The sequence below is a fragment of the Salvelinus alpinus genome, chromosome 27 (assembly GCF_045679555.1).
Source record: "Salvelinus alpinus chromosome 27, SLU_Salpinus.1, whole genome shotgun sequence".
Classification (NCBI taxonomy): domain Eukaryota; kingdom Metazoa; phylum Chordata; class Actinopteri; order Salmoniformes; family Salmonidae; genus Salvelinus; species Salvelinus alpinus.
In genome coordinates this window covers 35755694-35767444 of record NC_092112.1, presented here as the reverse complement: position 1 = coordinate 35767444, position 11751 = coordinate 35755694, and the positions used below count along the sequence as shown (strand labels likewise).

At 40.6% G+C, this 11751-nt stretch overlaps 1 protein-coding gene and 1 long non-coding RNA gene across 3 annotated transcripts; both read left to right on the top strand.

Moving 5' to 3' along the window:
* Positions 1-26: 26 nt before the first annotated feature.
* ahsa1a (AHA1, activator of heat shock protein ATPase homolog 1a) lies at positions 27-10124 on the top strand. Its single transcript, XM_071370469.1, has 9 exons — positions 27-578; positions 4902-5092; positions 6362-6444; positions 6630-6747; positions 6842-6939; positions 7474-7599; positions 9015-9116; positions 9213-9264; positions 9620-10124. The coding sequence occupies exons 1-9, from the start codon at positions 499-501 to the stop codon at positions 9790-9792; spliced, it is 1023 nt and encodes a 340-aa protein (XP_071226570.1). The 5' UTR covers positions 27-498; the 3' UTR covers positions 9793-10124.
* Positions 1473-3821, top strand: LOC139556478 (uncharacterized). Of its 2 annotated transcripts, XR_011671127.1 has the most exons (4): positions 1473-1612; positions 2235-2274; positions 2650-2774; positions 2925-3064. It is a non-coding gene; the product is annotated as an uncharacterized lncRNA (long non-coding RNA). The 2 variants fall into 2 exon arrangements; XR_011671128.1 differs by lacking the exon at positions 1473-1612 and having other exon boundaries at positions 2235-2490; positions 2925-3821.
* Positions 10125-11751: the final 1627 nt, after the last annotated feature.

The following is an 11751-nucleotide window of genomic DNA, read 5'->3' as shown; positions in this document are numbered from 1 at the left end:
TAGCTACATCCGCTTCTTTTCCCCTTGCAGTAATTTCTAGTCCGCTTCTAGTAATTTCTACGGCGAGTGCGCAAGCTCCTTGCATTTCGAAACGAGTTTGAGAAAAACCAGGGTCCTAAAACCAAGCACACCGGCGCTCAGGTACATTTCTACGGCCATAACGCAGTTTTAGATAGATTAAATACAAATGATACAGTCGGCTTAGCTAAAGTTAATGTTTTGGTTAGCGATTTAATTGAATTATTTGTCAATTAAAAATACATACACAGTAGCTACACTTTGCCATCTAGGTTGATATTACCAACGTTAGCCTGTGGCTAGCTGTGTAGCTAACGTAGCTCGTCGTCACGTTTCATCCTTTTTGGTTATAGGCATTTGTAATTAATTTAGTTAGCTAGTTAGCCAGCTTTAGGTAATCATTTGAACAGTTTTTTGGTAGTAGTTAGCAAATAATATTAGCTACTGTAGCTAAAACAATAACTAGACACCGCTGTCATCATGGCGAAATGGGGAGAAGGGGATCCACGCTGGATCGTGGAGGAGAGAGCCGATGCAACAAACGTCAATAACTGGCACTGGTGAGTAACGTTTGTGCTTTCTTCAGCTAGATGGGCTGTCTCAGATCCAGTTGAGAAGACCTCGGCAAAAGGCCTTTTTCAAATATCGCATATTTTGTGGGATTCGATTATGCTGTTGTATACATTGCATAACCTGCACCTCCGTTTCTATCTTAATTTCTGTTCTTGTGAGGGTGATTATCGGCAGGTCGTTATCAAGTGAGGGGTTGAGAGAGGCTACAGCAGCATCTGAGCTGTACTGTCCCTATCCACCCTAGCCGAGGAACGCTAAACTATGTTTTCTTATGAGAACGAAACGTTCAACTACGTTTTTTTTAATGAGATCGGAGTTGAGCGTTCCGTCGCTCTTTACCCTAGACTATTTCTGCGTTTTAAAGATGCACTATGCAGAAACAGCGCCGGCATTTCTTGGTTGCTAAAATTCTAATAGTTAACCTAATTTCAGTTAATCTGACAAAACAAGCAAGTATAGTGTAGAGAATCATTGTACTATCTAAACCGCTATGAAATATTTCCCATAACCAAAAATATTGTATTTTCAGCTGTTTGAAGCTGGTGTACAATACCAAAAGTAAAATATGCAAAAACGAAACCTACGGAATGGAAGCAATATAAATAGTGCACATAGAACATATCTACTGTTTCTTAGACTTGCTTTCAATTAGAGTGAAAGATCTGTAACTCATATTTCTGTGTGAATTTGGTGGACGACCCACTTACCTACAGTCTACGACAGTATTAGTCGTAATACACATAAAACCTAGCGGTCAAACACAGAAATGGTTCCAATCGTGTGTCCATCATTCGTTTGATCCATTGTGGATTTTAGAAACGCTTCAATTAAGGGCTGTGTTTTCATGTAGGTATACCCTGCCGGGACGTTTTGATAACTATGTAAACCCTCCCCTCCAAAAATGAAATGCTAATTAGCTGCTAATGCGGCCATCATCTAGAACTACAAATGCCTGTCTCAAGCTTAACAACACTCACCAGGGCCATGAAGATCTGGACGATACTGCCAAGTCGAGGCCAAGGTAAGAATCTCTGGATTAACTATCTAATGTTAGCCTCATTTAGTAAATCATAAATTGGCTAAAGTTGTTTTAAATTGACTTATGTTAACTGTCTTGGGCAAGTTTTAAATTGAAATTGCCTGTTATCTAGTTAGCAACATTAGCCTGGCTAGATGGCTACATTAACCGTTTGTTTCTCTAGCCATTTAAATGCATGAGAAATTAATTAAAACAAGTGTAGATGTCTTTGGCTTTTTATAAACGAAGTCTAGCTTTCTACTTAACTTAGATGGTGAAGCTAGGGCTAGGCGTTTATGTGTGTTTGTGGGTGAGGGGTGGGTAGCCTACTTGACTTATAGCTACCCAAGCTAGCTGTATTATGTTAGTCTGTCTTTTTGGGAGGTTTCAGAGATGGACTGATTAGCATCCTCTTGAGGCAAGTGTGCTTAATTTACTGTGGGAAAACATTGTTTGCTGTTATCGCCTGAACAGATCATTAGTATAGCTAGTATGTTATGTAACCTTATTTAGTCCTACCTACTATGGTGGGTTTTAAATTAATTAGTACTCGCACATTTATTTTTGAGGTAGAATTACTATTGATGCCAAATTGCGAACCTTATTTGCACCTTCTCTATTCCAGAACCAGTGGGTGTGCCTGAGTCTTGCCACCTCTCAACTAGGTAAGCTGTTTCAACCTGGAACACTATTCTCCTGCTTTGGTCTGTTCAAGACATTGCAGGAAGACGTTGCATGGGTTTATTGATGTATAAGGCATGCTCCACTCAAGTTGAACTTGTTGACTGATACCATGGCGGCTGCTAAGAAGGCAGCAGCTGCGAACCAGAAGACTGCATCCCTGGTCCACACCTGCCCTGTCTGTCGGTTGAGTAGTATTGGTTAGTACTGTATGTGCCTTTAGTTTCCTCTCCATGTGTGTGGTACAGTCTTTCATATGGGTAGTTGATTTTTGTATTGCTTAGTTTATAATTCGCCAACTTTTGAATTCAATCTAAGCCACAGATTAACTTCCTCCATTTTGTACTTGATGTTTATAGATTCAGACCCGAAGACGTTCAAGCAGCACTTTGAGAGCAAGCATTCCAAGTCTCCAGTGTTCCCAGTACTGGTTGATGTGCAGGCCTAAGGAAGCACATACACTAGCTGTAGGTCCATTTTGAGTGTAAGATTCTTCCATCATTCACACACAGTAGGCATAGTGTAAACCACCATGTTGTCAACAAAATGCTGTCCTCAATGCTTAAGTTGTATTGTCTATGGCTCAATTTGTTGAAATGCTGTGATCACTTATCTTTAATGTTGTAATTCATAGACGCACGATGACCACAAATTGAATGCTGCAACAGACGGAATGACGTCAAGGGACACACATGGAGACCCCGAGTATGACTGGACATGGGCCTAAAAGGGCTGCAGAAGCACACAAGCACCCCATTTTATGGTTATTCCATGGTCAACCAGCTCTAGTTAACCATTACTCCACACTATACCTTTCTATGGTCCCTCAACTTTCAACACTTCGAGAGTTTCAATCTTATCTCTATAAACCCACCCTACCTTCACACATTTTCCCTATGCTGCTTCCTTCACTTGTTCTTCTCCTGATTTGATAACATCTAGACTCAGTAACATGTTTAAAAGTGTTGTGGTGTACTGTTTTTGCTACCTTTTTTTCACCTGTGTAATGTTGTCCTGCTGCTTATTCTGGGGTTCAGACTGAATGCAGTGATAAATATTCTGCTCACAATTGACAGCAGCAACATGGACCTGTTAAATTGACAAGAAGGGTGTTGATATAGCTGCGTTTAGGCATGGCTTCCTTGTTTTGAGTATAAGTGTGTTACTCATTCTCCTGGAGTTAACTAGGTTTTATATAAAATACTTTTTCAATTTGTAACTTGCCTACCAAAATCACAATATTTTGTTTTACACTGTTATTTGTACTGGTCTAATTCCTAAAATGGAAAAGCAGAATCTGTGCGCTCTCAGATAATAATAATAATAATATAGTTCATATGGTGTTCTTCGACGTTCCAGGTTTGTGACGTTGATGATTAAATCATTTTAATGTTGGCTTAAATTCAGAGGTTTATATGTTATGCATTGTTTACTATTTTGATTTCTTAAACAATGTAATTGTTGGAGTTCAGGTGTGATGTGATTTGATGGGTGACTAGGTACATTGTCAAATAAATACACTTATTCATAATGGATACTTTCTGCAATGAGTTAATCTGGGTTTGAATCTGCAACAGAACATGTCAACAAGTTAGTTCTGAATTGCTTTTAGTACAGCAGTGCATTCTGACACCATGAATTGAAATAGATTTCGTATAGTTAAGGAAAGACTGACACTGGCTGAAGGAGAAGAGGATCTGGTTAGCTGAAGTAAGGTTGAGGCTAATATCAAACAGATGGCTAGTTCTTTTTGCAGAGCAGCTTAGTATTCATGGCATGTTATAAATACTAGACTGCTACTAGGATAGTGTTCTATACAAGACCAAATGCATAAACAAATATTAGTTAAATAAGATATGGAACAGTAAATACACTTTAAAAACGTATATCTTAATTTTGGATCAAGGTAGCTAGCGAGTTGACAGCAAACTTGTTAGCTAGAGATGATGTGTGGGGACTTGCAGTCTTGTATGATAGCTACTTTGATGGTAATTAGCTTTTTCAAATCTGAGTAAATAGAGCAGACTATATTGATAAGTCACCTTGTCGGAGAGATTCACACGGTTATCAAAATGTTTTCTGAGAGTTAGGCTCCCAAGTGTTTGTCCCCCCCCTTTCTCCCATGGTCTGTCCAGAAGCCTCTGGAATGTTCTAGTTGGTGGCACTGACTGAAGGGTTTTAAGCAAAGCTATTTCTGGAGCACCAGGGACAGGGTGCAGATGGGGGATATTTATAACACTTGACACCGAACGGTAGCAATGATCACAACCCTCTGAACCGAAAAGAGCGAAATGTTTTCTCTACCTGATCATTACTTTTATTCGGGGGAAATTTCATTATGGTCTGCCTCGCTGTGATCATGGTGCAAGCTAAGAAACGCTGTCAATGAATCCCCTTAACTACAACTGAACTATATTCCTACAGGAAACAATTCACTTGCGTAAGAATGTTATTAAAAGAGCTTGCCTTTTGAGTCCCTCTAGAAAAAGCCCTTGAAATGGGGAAATCCTCCAATAACAAATGCTTGTTTCTGTTACAGAATGCTTTGTTACAGTGACTCTTTCCCAATGAACACGACCCAGTTGAATATATTCATTATGTGTCCCTACAGGACCGAACGAGATGTGACAGGCTGGTCGACAGACAAGCTGAAGGAGCTCCTATTGGGGCTGCGCGTGGAGGGCCCAGAGGGGAGCTGCGAGGTCACCGACGTCCCCAAGCTGGACGGTGAGGCATCCATCAACAACCGCAAGGGGAAGCTCATCTACTTCTACGAGTGGAACGTCAAGGCGACGTGGACTGGTGAGTGCAGCAGAGACTAGACTAGTGTTGAACGCAGCCTCTGAGTGCCAGAGAGGGTAAATTGACAAGCATGCTTGCAGCTTTACAGCAAAGAAAACGTCTTGTCTCTAGCCTAAACGGTTAAAAAAAACAAGACCCATATTACCAGAGATGCCTTTTAATCTTTTTCGGGATTCGCGCGCATTTTATATCATTTCACAAACCATGTCGCAGGCCGTTTTAAACCAATCCGGGGTCGCTAATTATTGGTTTGATAACAATGTTCAGTCATGTTACCTAGCTAGCTAACAACCTGGCAGCTTGACAGTAGATTTAGGCAAATTTGATTGGCACAGGAAGAAAGGAAAAGGGTCTGCTACTCATGAGATGTGATTCATATAGGCCTAATGGAAGCCTAAAATATTTCAAAACCCGATCTTTCTGGTGCTCCTTAAGTTCTGTTTGGTGCTCAGTGTTTTGAAAGTTGGGAGCAGTGTTTGTGGGAGAGAGACTGGTGTGTGTGTTTGAGGTAGACAGTGTGAAGGAGGGAGGTGTGTTAACTGAAGCCTACCACAATGACATGCAGCTCATGCACGTATATTCCTGCAGCCAAAGGTAGGTCTTTGCAAATATGAGCAAATCAGCCATTCAAATCAAATCAAATTTATTTATATAGCCCTTACATCAGCTGAAATCTCAAAGTGCTGTACAGAAACCCAGCCTAAAACCCCAAACAGCAAGCAATGCAGGTGTAGAAGCACCATTCTATGCTGTATTCTATACAAGTAGAAGTGTGAATTGTATTGAGTAGAAGTGTGAATTTAATTGACAGGTTTTTGCGTAGCACATGCTCAGAAGATTTAGAAAAGCGTCCGGGGGACAGGGCGAACGGGATGGCTAGGCTACTCTGAATTTTTTTCCCACCGTGGTATCTTGATACTACTCGGTATTGTGATACTTGGCCTAGTATTGTATCATTAGTAAAATGTTGGTATCGTGACCACTAGCAGGCACACACATCACTCTATATGGAACTCATGTTGAACATATGGTAAGATATGTTAGGTTTTCTGCCAGTGTATTTTCTGCCAAATGTATCCTACATTTTGTTTGAAGCAGAGGGTTTTGCCTACTAAAGAGCAGCATAGCCCTTGTTTCCATGGCAATGAGACTGTAATTATATTCTCCAGCACACAACGCCCCAGGGGTTCAGTGAGAAGTGGGTGGGTTGTCAAAGTGTCTCTTCAAAGTACGCTTCATGACGTCTCTTTCTCTCTCGCTCTGTCCCAGGAACATCAAAAACCGGAATCAAGTACAAAGGGAACATCGAAGTTCCCAACCTCTCCGATGAAAATGACATGGACGACCTAGATGTAGGTTGTTATGACAGAATGCCATTAAGGATCATGTTTGGTCAGGCTAATTTGCACATCGACCGCTGATGGCTATTGGTTGTAATGTTATTTCTTTGCATTTTGTATGGTAAAAAGAACAAGACCACACCTAACATGACATTGGGTATAATCTTTGCCCCCCCCCCCCCCCCCCCCGGGCACAGATCAGTGTGTCACTTTGCAAAGATGAACCCAACACAACCCTCACCGAACTCATGAAGAAGGAGGGAGCGAAGAAAGTGCGCGCTGCCCTGGGGAGCTATGTGGACCACCTCAAATCCGGTGAGGCCTTTATTTAGCCCTCGTGCCTGTTTTATACAGATATTAATAGTTCAGCTTGATACTGATTGAAATTGAACTTTTCCGATGACTGCAGAGTTCACTCAGGGCATGATCCTCCCAACGGCGAATGGGGTGGCGAGCAAGCCACAGCCGTCGCAGACGCAGACAAAGGTCAAAGTGGACAAAACCCAGGTGGGTGGCAGTTGCCTTCTTACCTTACGTCTCCATTATCTACCTTTCTCCTTTCTATTTCACTTCCGTCATGGATTTAACAATGGTGGAAACTCTCTCCAGCTAATATTTACGTCAATCCAATACACACAAAAGGAGAAGGGGGAAGAATTGAGACACAATCAAAGAACCATTGTATCAAGGGGCTAGTGAGCATGATTAAAACCTTACTGGCAATAACAGACCGTGTCTGTACATGTTGTATGTTCAAGATAAAATAAATTAGAGAATGCTTTTTTTTATTGGCAAGAATTCAACTGATAAGTTTCCGTTCAAGTAGCATTCCAACATAGGTAGTGAATTAAGTGATTTCCCCATCCACCTTATTGATGTAAAGTGCCACATAATGAATCCAATACATAATCCATCTACTGAATTTCCCACGTTCTGGATTTTAAGTATTCAAGCTTATTGAGCATCACGTGAGCTTCACCTAATGTACATAATCATAGAATTTATGAATAACAGGATGATCACGCTTGTCTACGTCCCCAGATTGGCTCCTGCGTATCAGCCCCCTCTCCTAGCACAGGGGTCAAGATCCCCACCTGCAAGTTTAGTCTCAAGGAGACCTTCCTCACCTCACCTGACGAGCTGTACAGAACCTTCATCAACCAGGACGTGAGTAGTAAAGTAGTCAAATACTAGCTTCCCTTCCTTGTGTCCTTTCCTCCAACATCACTGATTGGGCCAGACATGACAGGCTGAAGTAATATGCTTGGAAACCAATCCAGAGGTGAATTCACTAGGAACCAAACGAACGTGTAAGGGCAGAAACTGGAGGGACTAACCTGAACTTGTCCGATAAACACTTGAAGAGTTTATATCCAAAAAGCAATATATCCATTTTCAGAAATGTTGGTAAATTAACATTTATTGTTTAAAGAATTTCTGAAAGAGTTTTTTCACAATCTAATCATGGCATTGGGTTGTGTAATGACAGACATATATTTGTTTAAAATCTATCACTTGATGTTTTCATTTCAAAGAGACAAATCATGATTTTTAGCAAAACGCTGTATATCTGCCTCAGGTTTTACAGTCAAACATAACAAATACAGATGTACAAATGATACATTTGTGACATAAAAAATTATGAATACTGTCATATGAGATCTGTATTTAAAACATTTACATTTCACATTTTAGTCATTTAGCAGATGCTCTTATCCAAAGCGACTTAGCTTAGTGCATTCATCTTAGGATAGCTAGGTGAGACAACCACATATCAGAGTCAAATATACAGGATACAAACATTCCATTCCAGCTAACAATGATACAGCGTTTTGTGAAAACAATTGTTTAATTTATATCTAAAATCTATAAATGAGAAGCGTAATATTTAACACACATGAAGGTACCCATAGGCAGTCATTTCTGATGAAAAACACAAGTTTAATAGCATTTTGGAAATAAACTCTTAACTTGGTTTTCTTTGCAAAACATTCCCGTTGCAAAAAGTTTTTCTACAGTGTGCACTAATGAATACACCCCAGTACTTTCCCCAGTCACTGAGGAAGTAGAGAATGGTTTATTTCACAAATTTGACATTACAAAGTATCAATAGCAACAAAGCTGAATTATGACACAATTTGCATAAATACACTATGTACAGAAAACCAGTAAGTATATATGAGTGCATGTGTTTGTTTGCCTTCAATGGAAAGTGTTCTACCAAGGTTTTGATAGAATTTTGATTTGCGATTGTTTTTCTCCTGCACTTCACTACTGAAATTAATTTTACCACTGCAAATCATTTTATCAGTGCAAATGTTTTTTTTTCACACAAATACCCTTATGTTGGATTTTACTGCATCTGTTGCTTTTAATAGGGAACGAAGAGCAACCTCAATAGACTAGACTTTAACTCTCTGTGGATTACTTCCGCTTTAAAAATGTTGCCTATTATAATATAACGCCAACCTAATTTTTAAATTGTCATCCCATAATTCTTTTGAATCATGACTACAATTGGCTGAGGGCATAGGAATCAGTGCTGATTTGACTAATCTATGGTCTCCTCTCTCGTAATGCAGATGGTCCAGGCGTTCACCCATACTGCAGCAGTGGTTGACGGAGACAAAGGAGGGAAGTTTCAGCTGCTAGAGGGAAGCGTCAACGGAGAGTTTCTGGAGCTGGTGAGGACACGCATCTGCTTGAGATCATGTTCTGTTGATCATGACCCATTGGTGGAGAAATACCAAATCTAACTGGTTTTGGTTTCCACTTCTTAGGTCCCAGATGAAAAGATAGTTATGAAATGGAGGTTCAAGACCTGGCCCTGTGGTAGGTTTCCCCAACTTGCCCAGTGGTGCTCTTGATTTGTGTGTTACTTAGGTATTTTTTTTATACGGGTAATTTCTACAATTCTTAACTGCTTTCTCAACTCTGCTCCTGGGCACCCACAGGGTGTACAGGATTTGGTCCATCCTACAGCGAACACACCTGATTCAACTAATTACAGGCATGATGATTAGTTGGATCCAGTGTGTTGATACTGGGCAGGAACAAAAACGTGCATACCCTGTTGGGTGCCCACAACTGGACTTGAGAAACCTTGGATAGTAACATAACTGGCTTGGATATATTATTGTTTTAGCAACAAATGATTCTCAAACTGGCTCTGATTTCTCTTTTCCAGAGCACTATGCAACTATTACCCTGAACATGAAGGATCGAGGCAATGAGACTGAGCTGAAGGTAGAATGTAAAGGAGTCCCGACGGTAGAGGAGGATCGGACAAAGGAGGGTTGGAAGAGACACTACTTTGAAGCCATCAAACAGACTTTTGGATTCGGGGCCCGACTCTACTGAATAATGTTTAAAAAAATAAAATAAAAAATAAACAGATTATTTAATGTGGATGAATACTCTCTTTAGCACAGTCTCTCTTGTAGCACCAGCCCTACATCGTGCGTAGACAAACGGTGCCTTTTCCACTTGGAAGACTGGCAGTCCGTGTAAGGGTCATTGGTTCAAGGCTTTCTTTGATGTCTGTGCTTACCTTACTGAGTCTATAAGCAAAATGAGATGTAGAAACAATTACTCGAACGACAGTATATTTGGAATTAACTATTAGCATTCTCAATCTCCAATTCTGCACATTTAAAGTGTGTCATGGTGAAATAAATTACATTTTTACTGAATTATGTTTTGTGGGTTTAATGACGACTAACTGCAAGACGAATGATCAAAAGAATGCTTGTTAATATTGTTGCGCAATGGCTACCCTATGTCACGTGATGTTTCTCTGGAAAAAATGGTATGGAAACGGTTGCTCAAGCCTGATATTCTTAGTGATATTAGTCTGAATAAATAGAAAGCATGCATATTTAAACAATGAAGACGTCAAACAAATTGCACAACTCATGAAATATGGACAGCAAGGGATACATGTACATTTAATTACAAAAGGTTTTGGCATCAATAATATAGTTCAGCTAACACATCCAGAAGAAAGTCCTTTGGATACGATCATACAAGATTGAGATGGATGGATAGATGGGGATATATTATCCCACTGGATATACAAGTAACTGACAAAATAAAGGAAACTCCAACATAAAGCGTCTTAATAGGGTGTTGGGTCACCACGACCCAGAACAGCTTCAATTGGTCTTGGCATAGATTCTACAAGTGTCTGGAACTCTATTGGAGGGATGCGACACCATTCTTCCATGAGAAATTCTATAATTTTATGTTTTGTCGATGGTGGTGGAAAACAATGGCCTACCAAAACAATGGCCTCCTGCTGGGATTAAAAATAAAAAAATATATATAAATATAGGACCAAACACACATCACGACGAGAGACATCATGACGACAGCATAGCAAGGCAGCAACACATGACAACACAGCATGGTACAAACATTATAGGACACAGACAACAGTACAAAGGCCAAGAAGGTAGACAACAATGCAGCCACAACTGTCCATGATTGATTCTTTGAATGAAGAGATTGATAAAACTGTCCAGTTTGAGTGTTAGTTGCAGCTCGTTCCAGTTGCTAGCTGCAGCGAACTGAAAAGACGAGCGACACGGATTTGTGCGCTTCCGGGACCTTTAACACAATGTGACAGGCAGAACAGCTGTTGTATGTGGAGGATGAGGGCTGCAGTAGATATCTCAGATAGGGGGGAGTGAGGCCTAAGAGGGTTTTATAAATAAGCATCATCCAGTGGGTCTTGCGACGGGTATACAGAGATTACCAGTTTACAGAGGAGGATAGAGTGCAGTGATGTGTCCTATAAGGAGCATTGGTGGCAAATCTGATGGCCGAATGGTAAAGAACATCTGGCCGCTCGAGAGCACCCTTACCTGCCGATCTATAAATTACGTCTCCGTAATCTAGCATGGGTAGGACGGTCATCGGAATCAGGGTTAGTTGGCAGCTGGGGTGAAAGAGGAGCAATTAGATAGATGAAACCAAGTCTAGATTTAACTTTAGCCTGCAGCTTTGATATGTGCTGAGAGAAGGACAGTGCACCATCTAGCCATACTCCCAAGTACTTGTATGAGGTGACTACCTCAAGCTCTAAACCCTCAAAGGTAGCAATAACACCTGTGGGAAGAGGGGCATTCTTCTTACCAAACCACATGACCTTTGTTTTGGAGGTGTTCAGAACAAGGGTAAGGGCAGAGAAAGCTTGTTGGACACTAAAAAAGCTTTGTTGTAGAGCATTTAACACAAAATCCGGGTACGGGCCAGCTGAGTATGAGACCTATCTCAAATCAAATCAAATTTTATTTGTCACATACACATGGTTAGCAG

Bases quoted from the DNA above. Each gene is read 5' to 3' on its own strand.
- ahsa1a (XM_071370469.1), top strand. From the start codon at position 499: ATGGCGAAATGGGGAGAAGGGGATCCACGCTGGATCGTGGAGGAGAGA. The intron at 579-4,901 runs GTGAGTAACGTT...GTGTCCCTACAG, and splicing joins AACGTCAATAACTGGCACTG to GACCGAACGAGATGTGACAG. The intron at 6,748-6,841 runs GTGAGGCCTTTA...CGATGACTGCAG, and splicing joins TGTGGACCACCTCAAATCCG to AGTTCACTCAGGGCATGATC.